General features: G+C 30.7%; 1 protein-coding gene across 4 annotated transcripts in view; it reads right to left on the bottom strand.

The window, feature by feature from the left end:
* Positions 1–7,628, bottom strand: part of LOC130440961 (uncharacterized) — a 42,074-nt gene extending 34,446 nt beyond the window's left edge. For 2 of the 4 annotated variants that reach the window (XM_056774376.1, XM_056774375.1), the window contains exons 1-4: positions 7,339–7,628; positions 4,115–4,669; positions 3,932–4,059; positions 3,643–3,838 (exon numbers count right to left, since the gene is read on the bottom strand). In XM_056774376.1, the coding sequence (XP_056630354.1) occupies positions 3,643–3,838; positions 3,932–4,059; positions 4,115–4,669; positions 7,339–7,443 (984 nt within the window). In that variant the 5' untranslated portion in view covers positions 7,444–7,628. The remainder of the gene's footprint in view (positions 1–3,642; positions 3,839–3,931; positions 4,060–4,114; positions 4,670–7,338) is intronic. The other 2 variants (XM_056774378.1, XM_056774374.1) reach the window with 2 other exon arrangements.
* Positions 7,629–13,095: the final 5,467 nt, after the last annotated feature.

The following is a 13,095-nucleotide window of genomic DNA, read 5'->3' as shown; positions in this document are numbered from 1 at the left end:
AAATTGTCAGGAGTCACTTGTTACATAAATATTTCAATACAATTTATTAAAACAACTATAACACTATAATTATTTTGTTTTGTCTGATTAGTTCAGTAAGTACAGCATCATCAGTCATAAGTTTTAAAATATTTTTAAACAAAAAATAAGCATAAAACATTTATGGTAACAACATACACATATAACATCCTATTATTAAAAATCTTAAAAACATTAACTGTTGTTTTTATTACACTTATATGTCCATCACAAATAGAGGTAAGTTTCGTGGTAGTCTCATCTCAAAAAATTTCATAGCTAAGATATCATGGACTTTGCATAGTTTAGTTGTTAGGACATTTATAAAAGTTTCATCTCGAGATATTCTCTCAACTACAAAACCATTCTTTGGCGTCCAGACAATAAAGTCACAAAACTTAGATTCCAAAATGGCTAGGGTTAGCTGAATTTGGTAGTAATAAGCATGATTCCTTTTTAAAGTGATTTGATTATTTTTAACAGTATAGAACAGATTACTTTGATCTTTGACTTCAGCTAAATTTAAAGGTGAGCAATTTTTCAATGTGTAAGGACACTTTACTTCAATACAGTAAAGGAGTTCGTTATTTTCAAAAACTAAGCCATCTGGACTACAACCTATATTTAATTAAATTTATTTCATTACCGTAAATATTTGATACATATTTCACTCGGAAATAAATCTGAAAATCATAATAATTTTCAATTTCTTTTATTACAGTTTGAATTTAGCGCTACTATTTTACTAGAGTCTGTATACTAACCTGTCTATTAATTCATTTTTTTTTCCACTTATTTTTAAATTACGACAAGCAAGCCAGCGTTTTAATGTTACAACATTGTTATCTTTTACGGTTGCAAATTTTAATTTTGCTCCAGGAACATAGTCCTCTGTTAAAAACATTTTTTTTCAAGTACACTTTACTGTGTGTTTATATGGGGATTTGACAGTGTTTGTCCCTACTGAACTGCTAGCGCTGCTAGTGAGTAATTTTTCGTACTTCAGGAAAAAGGCTCATTGATAAGGTTAGGTTATTATTTGATATTTTTCAAATCCCAATATTCCGACACGGTACACAATATCCAGTTTTATTAAGAGTAACTTTTTGGTGTAAAATGAAATGATATTTAAGTTCACCTGAGATTTTGCTTAATAAATCTAATATTGAAAAAGTTATGTGCAATACTACTTGGTACGAACCGTGTAACTAGAGCCCTCTATGAGAATAAGACATAAAAACAAATGCATTGAATGTATCAGCTTCCAAAACAAATTCGTATAAAGTTTCAATACAATATTGCCAATAGTTGCGGCAAAATCGTAAAAAATGTCTTTATTTTTTCTTACTCAACGCCCTTCATCTTGAGTACAAAAGGTGTTTCGAAAATTTTTTACCCCAAATATTTTTCAGTTTTTTATCTATCCTAGAGACGGAAACATCTTTTTTTAAACACCCTGTAGATTTTAGTTAAGTATAGTACATAGTAGTCTGTACAGAAAAGTGTGTGAATTCGTCTGATAGATTCTGTTATATTTGTGGCGAATATATGATATTAAAGCAACAACTTGATATTACGGATTTGTAAAAAAAGTATACTACGCGTATTTTGGCTTAAAACTCGAGAATCTGGATAAAGTTTGAGCACCTCATAAAGTCTGTAAACAATGTATTGAAGACCTTCGAAATTGGTTTGTGGGCAAGAAAAAAGCTTTCCAATATGCAATTCCTATGGTATGTCGTGAACAAAAGAACCATAGTGATGATTGTTACTTTTGTTTGAGTAATGTGAAAGGATATAATCCAAAACAGAAGGAGTCAATTCCATATCCCAATTTGCAATCAACTATTCGTCCCATCCCTCATGGGCCCGAAATGCCAATGCCCAAGACCCCTGCTACCTTAGAAGAGATATCCAACTCCTACTTTGTGTAAGAGGACGAGTTGGTTTATTGTACCATACTGAAGGCTTGATGAATACAATTAAGATCTCATATAAATCAGCACAGTGGAGTATTTTCATAGATTCTTCATAAAGAAGTCTTAAAGCACTTCTGCTTCACAATGGCGGTTTCTATGCTTTCATTTCTGTCGGTAATTCCGTACACCTCAAGGAAACCTACAAGAACTTGGAATTGGTTCTTGGCAAATTAAAATATACCGACCACGATTGGAAAGTGGACGGCGATTTTAAAATCTTGGGCATGTTGCTCGGAGAACAATCTGGATTTACCAAATTCCCTTGCTTTTGTGTCTATGGGATAATAGAGACCGAGTAAATTACTGAACCAAAAAGTGTTGGCCACCAAGGAACCTTAACATTGGCGAACAGAACGTCCTACATAAAACTTTGGTGCCTCCTCATAAATTTCTTCTACCACCGCTTCACTTAAAACTGGGATTGATGAAGCAATTCGTAAAGTCACTTCCAAAAAATGGAAATTGCTACAAATACTCGATATCAAAATTTCCAGGCCTTTGGCGGCAAAGTTGAATGAAGGTGTTTTCATTGAACCAGATATTAGACAGCTTATGACGGATCCTCAAAGAGAAAGGTGGATTGCCTTCATAAAGGTCAAAGAGAAAGTTTTAGGCAATAACAAAAACACCAACTACAAACAAATCGACAAAAGAATGTTAGAAAAGCATCTCACACTTTAGGTTGCCGATGAGTTTAAAAGATCATTTTCTTCATTCCCATCTCTACTACCTTACTTTCCAGAAATTTTAGGAGATGTGAGTGGAGAGCAAACTGAGAGATTTCATCAAGATATAAAGGAGATAGAAAGAGGATACCGGAGAAGATGGACCTTCTCAATGATGGCAGACTACTGTTGGACGCTTCAGAGAGACCTTTCAGATGCTTCCTACAAGCAAAAATGTACTAAAAGGTGACTCCTTGGGGAAAAAATGTGTTTAGTGCTTTCTAATGAATTTATTTTAGATGACAAAATAAATTTGGTTACTCAATCAGAAAACGTAACGTTCTACGAGCAAGTGAAAGTCATTTCCGGATTCAGCACACCCAAAAACATAAGTATTATGCACAAAAACCAAAATAGTTCTCAACTCTCAACTTTTTTTGTAGACTTGTGTGTATCCAATCTAATTGAACCAGCTATTGAAAGTGACGCCATCTATTGAAAATTGGCGCATCCACAATTCTTGTTTGAAACATAAATTCAGACAGACTGGCTGTATTTGTTAATAATAGGAAGTATTTACATCATATATGCTCACTGAAAATTACTGAAAATTCTCGGTTTTTCAGAAAATTCCCATTGAATCCAAAGTTTTCCCCACTACTGCGAAATTCCCGTCATTTTCCGATTTTCCCTATTTTCAAGGCTCTTAGAGCTCTTAGAGAATCCCAAAACCGGTGTCAATAGCAGGCGACGTCAGAGCGCGCTAGTAAAGCAAATAAAGATACGCGAGCCCGTAAGAGTGCATTTACTTGGGAGGTTCAATATGTTGTTTAGATTGGATTTTTAAGATCTGTGGAAAGGTTTTGGAGCTGTATCACCACCATCTTGGTATGTATGATTGGCTCACCTGATATCACTGAAAATTTCTGCTTTATTAGAAAATTTCAGTCGAATACCAGATACAATAAATTCAAACTCACCAATTTCTTTAAACGTTTACACTGCTTGGTCATATTTTCATTTCGTCGTTTCAATTCACTTGTTTTATCTAAAGTACTACTCTTGCATTTCTGTAACCGATAACGAAGAACTCTGCATGATTTGCACCGAGGATTCATTTGATTTCTTTTGTAAGTCTCATCACCAATTATAACGCCTTTACATCCATTTGAATATCTGAAAATGTAATTTTTATAGTAAAACAACAATTAAAAAACTACTATCTTCTGTTCAATTTAAAACTACAATTAAAAAACTTAAGTGTGTCACCTGCTTTTGTCCATTTGAGTGCCAACACATAATGGCCACCTCTCAACATATTTTAAAAAATTTAAAATTTCCTCCGATGAAGTTAGCTTATTATCTAAATTTAATCGTTCATTAGTGAGGAAAATTACCTGAAAAGTATTTTATTTATTATTTAACTTTAATGGATTTTAAATATATACATACTGAAACAGATAAATCTTCATTTAGAACAATGTGGTTTTTAATTTGTTTACTTGCAGGATCAAACCTCATAAACTCAATTTCATTAGGTTTTATTGTATATAACCAATTCGGTGGTAGTACTGGAATGTTTTGCCTCATGCATTCTATTGTCTGTTTGACTTCAAATGTTTGTTGCTCGTAGTGATTGTCTGGTATGTTATATTTCTGTTCTTGAAATTGTTCAAATTGATTTTGTTGTTGTTGGTCATTGTATTCCAATTGTTGTACTTGTTCAGGTTGTTGTTCTTGTATTGGTTCTTCTTTTATGTTTTCTTCTTTTATTGTTATTTCTTCCTGTTGAAATTCAGGTATTAATTTAAACTGGTGTTCAATAGTTGGCAATGCATTTGGTTGAAGAGTTTTTTTAAGACGGTAATGTAAATGGATAGTATTCCCAATAACAATTTTGTCATACATTTTGATATCTTTCTCTTGAAAATGGTACTGACAAATATAATCAGAGAACTTCAAATTCATACCTAGAGATTTAGTCCAATCTTGTAATCTTGTTAGGGTCTGTAGAAAAGTAAATATTAATAAATTAATAAATCAACAATATCAATTATTATTTTTACAAGTTTTGCAGAGAAACTAAAGTATTAAAAATATATTAAATAATTGAAGAAAAAAGCTGGAGTTTTTGGTTTGAAAATGATGATTTGAAATAATTTCTAAACTATCATTTATTGATATCAACAAAATTTTAAAAAAGTTTAACCCTGCAGTGGTAGAACTGCACAGTGGGGCAAACCTATGCATTTGGTGGACATAAGACCAATATTTGAAATTTCTCCATATTTTTTGTGGTTAAGCTGTGTTTATGCTGTTTTCATTATCATTATCCATCATCTGTTTTTTTTATTAAAAATTTCCACCTAAGATATATTGTTAATATCCTTTAAAAAAAAAGTACTACAATTACCAAAATTAATCAATCATTATTACAATCATCTAACTTTATGATCATGATTTCAGTTTATGCAGCTTGAACTTTTATAGACTTTTTTCATGAAAACCATTTAAAACATTCATAAAAAAAACTCTTAGAAATCTACTTCCACAGAAATTAACTAGAAGGTTTATAATTTACTTGCCATAAATAATGAACTGCTGGTTTGTGCTGGTTTACGAGGCAAAATTTTTTTTTCCTTAGATGGTGACAGCAACAAAATAAATACGGCACAGGAATTCTTCATTTTTCTTGAAATTTTATCTTCAACAACTGGTATGATGAAAATCTCATTAAACCCTTGAAAATATTGTTACTAGTTATTTCATCCAACTCTAAGATTGATGTTGACAAATTTGAACGTTATGCCAAAAAACAGCCCAGTTGTGTTTCTCTATAGGACTAGTATTATATGCCAGTTACCTAGCATAAGCTGTTGGATCGTCATGTAAAATGTGAAGAATGCGATAGTGCCAATAGGTCAGTTATCTGAAGTACATAAGAGGCAAATTATAAATTATTCAGAAAATACAGGGAAAATGATTCATGACAAGTATCAAGAGAACTCAACAATAGAGACATTATATATATTTTGTTGATAAATTTATCTCCTGTGATTTCTTCTTTATGATTAAAAATTATCATTTTAAATCAATACTTAATGTGTTGATAAACTAGTTTTCTCTACTTTTTCTAATATCATACTAAATCAACACACCCATAGATAATTAAAAAATATTTTTTTTGTAAAACCTAATTATGTACACACATAATTAACAAAAGTAACTAATTATAATATTTTGATTAAAAATTTTTATGGATTTCATTCGCGTTTTTAATTGTCAATTAAATGGTACCTACTCCTCTTATATAAAAAGGGGGTTTTGGGTTTGCTGAAAAACCCTGTAACACTTCTATAGGTTGCACCTTTCAAAAAAAATGACCTAAGTAAAAGTTACTTGTAATAGGGTGAGGAATAAATTTACGTCGTCGAATCATAGGGTTCCAATTAAAAAAACTTTTTTTCGTGTGGCCAAAAGTCTGGCCATAAAACTACAATGTCCAATAATTTGATATTTTGCCATAGTATGTGCAGGTGTGAGGATCCCGAACATGCTTTGAATTACTCAGATCTATGTTGAAAAGGGCGCTGATAAACAAGCCATCCAGCTATGGTATTATTACTCAGGTGTTTGAACAGTTTAGTCTACAGTTGGGAATTACGTTACAATCAATGAAAAGTTGAAGGCATTCAGTGGGCGATGTAGTTCCCGCCACTACTTATCATAAAAACTCAATAAATATGTAATTAAAATATTGGTGCTAGTAGACTTGAAGATTTGTTATACTAAAAACCTAGATATTTACATCTTTGAGCAACCAAATGGGCCATATAGAGTAAAAACTGATTCAAAAAGTATTGTGTTGCATCTAATAACAAGAGTTTCCAAACCACAGATTAATTTATATTGGTACAATCGGGGAAAATAGACATAGCATTCCTATAAAATTCAAGGATATGTTTGGTTTTCAGAAAGAAATTACCCTTGTCTGGTATACTCCAAAGCAAAAATATTGTATTAGAGTCCACTCTACACCACAAAAAAATTATTGATAAAGATTCCTGGCATCTATATAAACCAGAAATTGCCTCCTTTCATAAAATGGCAATAAGTGGAGGAGATACACTGAATCAGCTTGAGAAGAAGATCTGCAGCTCAAAATGTATCACTGGAAGTAAGAAATATATGTGAAAAACTGCAAATATTCCGAATGCAGATAATTTACCATTTGAAAATTTGAAATTGTTGTAAAAAAAATCTATACATTTTTATGCCTGAAATAGGTTTATATTTATTGTGATCAATATTCAAATTAATGATTTTTTCACTACTCCTAATTTATGTTGTGTTTAAATAAAAAATATATATTTCATAAGTTACTGAATGAATAATGATTTAATAATCAAAACTGATTTTTTTCATCAAATTGTAAAAAGATAATTAAGTATTAATTGCATGAAAAATATTTTTGAATATGAATAAAAATATATTCTGGGGGGTCTGGTCTGGTCTGGTGAGCCCTGCGTTATCAAATTTGTATACTACAGAGACGCTACCACTACAGGATAAAACTCTAAATATTATCCAATAATAAAATTTATATGGAATATTTGGCTTTGAAATTTTTCTGAGTTATATCTTTAAAATTATGATGGAATCAATTTTTAACATACCGATGCTTGAAAAAAAGACACAGAGCCCAATGCCTCTCCTTTTTCTTTTTTTGTTTTATAACCATTTGAACAAGATTTAACTGCACAAATTTTCACCATTTTCATTAAATAGTTACTTTAAATACTAAAGATAAAAATATAAATCCCTTCAATTAATAATTCGGGGCTTCACGTTTTTGGATTAATTTTCGTTTCACTACGTTATGTATTCATTATCCGCCTTTTTTAATTTCTTTACTTTATATAAATTAATAAAATACATTTCCTTATATCGTCACCGAATTGCTTGCGAGCGCTAGTGTGGAAAGTTATTGAACTATATTTTTTATTATCTCATATGGAGCACATTTTAGAGTTACACCCCACAAGATAGTTTTCCTTAGTTTTATCCTCCATAAATAACGCGAGAAATTCGTTCTTTCGCACTATTAGTTCGAATAAAATTTTTTTCAGATACACAATAGATATAGACTTTTCAGCGTTCATTTATAATGATGATGGGCATCAATTTTTAGATATTTCATATTTTTTACAAATCATTGCTTCTCTTTATCATAGATAAACTAAAACTATTTTCTTTTTTTATTATTATTTTATTTTATTACTCAAAGCAATTTCGTAATTTCTGAAATTAATTGTCACAATAGAAACGTTCGTATTTTTTGATAAAAAAATTTTTTTTAACTAAATTTTATCACATTATTAACATACTTCAGGTAATTATTCAAATTGAATTAGAAAGAGAAGAATACAAAAATGAATATAACCTCTATACAGCTGATCTGAGTCAGAATCAAAATAGCGGCCGAAGGGCCAATAATGGATTTTCTCGTATATACCCGTTTTAGGTTTTTTTGGTTTTCTACAATAGTGAAAGTTGTATTATTTTTTTATGGTATTAAGAGGACTCCATAGATATTTTTAGACTTATTTAAGTAGACCTGAACATTAAGCTTACAACCAATATATAAAATATAGACACTTGTGCTTAAATTACCGGGGTTTTTGATTATTAGTTTTAACTGTAGCGTTTAAGTTTAGATATTAAGTTTATGAAATATGAGTGAATACTTTTTAACTTCTCAAGTGATAACCTAATGGTAGCTGAATAATAAAAGACAAATGTATACCTATAGGTGGAGTTGATCTACAATTGTGATAAAATACCTATGTTTATACAGTGCTATATTTTATTCTTATTCCATAAAATGTGATGATGATTTTTTGGCAAGTATAAATTATTAAAAGGCAAATAAAAGTTCTATACAGCACTATGTATATAATATTTTCAATATGTTCTTAAATATTGTTAAAATTAAAAAAAATTTTGGTACATTTCTTCTAGTCTCAGAGGAGTAGGAAGTAGGAAGTAAAACAAATCTCCTGTTTGAGGAAAATCTAGGAATGGACAAGCATATGTAAACGTACGAGAGGCGTTAAGCTGAAATGAGAAAGTATTCCGATGACAAAGAGAGTAATATGGGCTTGGTGAATTGTATGGTAAATAATCAAAGTACTAAATTCTGTACCCCAGAATAAAATATATATTAAGTTACATTCTTTAATTATTCAGGAGGCATAAATGAATGTATTAATAGTATTTATTACTGTTTAATAATATATTGATTAATATTTGTTAGAATAATACAAGTCTATAGGAAATAAGAATGCAGATATTTAATTAAGAAACAGGTAGTGGGAATTCCAATATTTTAAACTTAATCCAGATATATGACAGAACAGGAATTCAAACCATTCGAAAGCATTAAAACAATAATTAAAGATACATAATTAACTAAAATTATATATCCAGAAAATATTTCAACAATGATTACATATTAATATTATATAAAAAATTTATCAACTTATCAGATCTTTTGTTGAGTTTAATGTCTTTTAAATTATTTGGTAAATATCTCATTAGAGTAAATTAGGTACTTATTACTTGTAGGGTAATAGGTAATCATGTATTTACTGTGATTAATTTTTCTTAGAAGTGAGCGTTTTGGAGAAATCATATCAGATTGAGTAGCATTTAAGCTTACTTACATTGTTACATTTGTTTCAATGAATTTAATGATATAGTAACAATAACAGTAATACTAATGAATGTAGGTCAAAATGTAGCTCAATCTATTTCATTATAAAAAAAATCAGTGATTTATCTTGAAAATTATGGTCACAATTATTAAATTCGACCATGTTGAACTGGATGAATATGTCAAATTTCACTGTCGCTCTCACTATTGTTTATTTCCCTTTCATTTTCTAAATCTAAAGTGTCAGTGTCATCGTCCTGTAGACAAATTATAATTTGGTCTATTGCTACATTAAAGCAAGGTTCCATATTCATATACATTTTTTCATACTTTTTTGCATGCTTACTTTGCGTGACTTCCATTCATTTTCAACGAACGTATTAAAAAATTCGGTACAATGATTTTTTACCTCTGTCAAATTATAATTGATGAAGCCCAAACTAGCTCCATGGGATTCAGGTCAGGGTGGTAAGGCGAAAATCTAAGGGTTTCGTGACCATGTGTGTTTAAAATCTGATCTATTTCATACCTTTTAATTGTGGTTTGTGCTGTTTAATCAAATTGTATAAATCAACTTTTAGCATATTCGGTGTAAACATAATGTTTCGGCGTCTAAGCCATTCTTGCATGTCTGCTTTTCTGTTATTATAATTTGGATTCTTTGGCGATAATTTCGGTATTCATTTTTACTCGACCAATTTTTTATAATTACTGTAATTCATCTTTCCGTGATAATCACCAGATTTGATTTGAGACTAAAATATTAAGCTAGCATTAGAAACAAAACCACTGGCACTACCTGCATGATTAATCGCTTACCCTTCGACACAGGCTGACGCACTCCTTCATTTGTATCATCACTCCAAAATTTGTTATGGGTATGTGAAGAATGAATATAGTTTCATCCATATATATTATAGACCGATTTTTCTCCCGAAATTTTTTTATATTTCTTAAAAAATTTAATATTTTTTGTTTGATTTCAGGTTTCTCCATTAAAAGTTTTCTTTTTGGTTTAGTTTTCCTTCACCGAAATCTCATGCAATGCATAATTTTTCTTAAATTTTGCCTTGAACTTTGTAGCAAAATTCATTGTGAAATATTTTATGCATATTGCGCAAAGTTGGTACTCTCTTATGGGTCACTTGATACAAAATATATCTTCTTAGAAAACCTTTATCACAATTATCCAAGCCTGTTTCAGATTTTGATATTTTTCTTTGTTTGTTTGGAGTAGAAAATTATAGAGATTCCCCATTTTCTATTTGCCTCATCTCCTTTTCAATATTTGAAATCGTATGCACACTGACACCTATGATGAAGAAGTTTTCATTTTTTTTATATAGATAAATTATAAAAATTTAAGTAAAATAAAACAAACACGTGAAATAATTAATAAAATATCTCAAGAAATTAAAAAGTTATGGGACTTTGAAGTTGCGCTTGCAAGAATAATTTTATTACACGCGGAGCTCCATCGTGTGACGTCATTTGACCTAAACGATGCAGCACGTATTCGCTGAGTACGTACGAATGTATTGTGTAGTTGCTTGCGCCGTTCGATTCGCATTTTGTTTTATACCCGATGGCAGAAGTGCCTACAAATATTGTATTGTTCCTATGTGTCAAAGCACAACAGTAAAAAATCCCAATAAATTTTTTTTTCGTGTACCAAATAATATAACAACAAGGAAAAAGTGGTGCAAAGTAATGAAGCGTGATTTAATTGGCCCTAAAAGCACTAAATATGTGTGTGAAGATAATTTTGATGTAAGTAACTATTAATAATAGGTGCCTATTTCTGATCTATATAGCTATTGAATCGTAAGTAGGTCCGGAATAACTTATTCAGTAAAAATAACTATAAATTTTATGTAAATATATTTGTTATTTACTTCATATGTATGTAAGTACTGTGAATATCGAATTTATTTACAGGTTGAAAATGACACAGAAAATTTAGTTGAACATCGACTAGTTGGGGGAACATTGAAGTTAAAAGCCAACATATGTCCTCATAAATTTGACTGTCAAAAGGCGATGAAACCTCAAAAAGAACGAGTAGCGTATGAAAAAAGACGTCGAATTTAATTTTATGAAAATCTATTAAAAAAAGAAGTACCGTCGACTTCAAGTCAATCATCTTCGTTTCAATCTTTTGAAATGATTGTGTGTGATGAAATGGAGTTAGATGCAGTAGAGGATCCGCTACCAGAGAACATTTTTTTTTACAGAATCAGATAATCATCCCAATAAAAAGAGAAAAAGGAGTTCAAGTAAATATGAAAACGTCACAGAAAAATCAAGCAGTGCAAACAATTGTAAGGAGGAACAGTGTGAAAAATACAGGAAATAAATACTCCCAAATTGTTTATGAATCTCCTCAGCACTCTCCATCGAGAATATCGATATCTTCTCTAAGCAGTTCTCAATCAAAAGCATCAATATTTTCACTGAACAGTACAAGTTCAGCTAGCTCTTTCTCAAACACAATCAAGCCTCAATATTGCAATGATACCATAAACAAAATAACTAAAAACGTTATTTTTGATATAGGGTTGCCACAAGAGATTTTTTTTCTCACGAAACTACTATCTGAAAGTGTTGCTAGTCCATTAAGAGATATTTTAATATCATTGAAGAAAATTTGTTTAGACGATTCCTATGTACGTCTGGCTATAGATTTTGATATTTCTAAAAGCTCAGTAAGTAAAATATTCAATAAAATTGACCGAATGAAACAGTTAATATATTTTCCACCTATCGAAGAAATTCGTGAAAAGTTACCGATATCTTTTAGAAAGATATCAGCAACTCGGAAACTAATACTTGAATGATTCGTGGTGCGGTGATATTGAATAGGTCAAATGACCTCACAGGCGAATCAAAAACCACAGACGTTCCGTACTAAAATACGTAAACTTCAATAATTTATTTCTAAGTCATTTATGGATGGATTTCAAAAATTTTTCAGTGATTAATTACTTTTGATCTATATTTTAATACCATCACGTTACATATAATATTAACAACATCATGAAACTTTTCCATAATTCTTGAACTTTTTGAATGTCCTTTATAGGTTTATTTTCTGATGCTTCCCGACGCAAAAAATAAATTATATTTGCCAAAATTTCTCGACTGTATCCAGTCAAAACTCTTCTTGTCACTTTTGATTTGAATTCCATTTTATATCACTGTAATATCTTTATTTTGCACCGATATAGTTATTTTTCCTAACAAGTGCGGAAAGTGATACTTTCCCGCACGCGACTGCAGTTGTCCCGAACGACGCGGAGCGAAGTTCGGGCAAGCGGCCAAGTGCGGGAAAGACACTTTACGCATGAGTTAGGAATATTATTTTTTCTACGATCGTATATACAGAAAGTATACCAACCCATTTTTCAAAAATTATTTTATTCCAACAAACATAATAATATACAAAATTTTAACTAAAAACTACTAATTATTATAAATATTCATATTGAAAACACAATTTGTTGCATTCTGTAGACTAGTAAGAATTGCCGGTCCAGTGGAGTTATTTGTTTTCAATTGGAAGGTAGATGACGTCGATGAGAATGGCATCGGTTGCAGGTCGCATAAAGATAACGGTGACGGCAACGGTTTTCAGTCATTGGGCAGGTAACAGCTCGGAATTAGTTTCATTTGCAGCCTTCAAAATGGCTTCGGGAAGTTCTTCGTCGGATGAATCCAT

This window comes from Diorhabda sublineata, chromosome 3, assembly GCF_026230105.1.
Source record: "Diorhabda sublineata isolate icDioSubl1.1 chromosome 3, icDioSubl1.1, whole genome shotgun sequence".
NCBI lineage: Eukaryota > Metazoa > Arthropoda > Insecta > Coleoptera > Chrysomelidae > Diorhabda > Diorhabda sublineata.
This window is presented reverse-complemented; position numbering and strand designations above follow the sequence as displayed.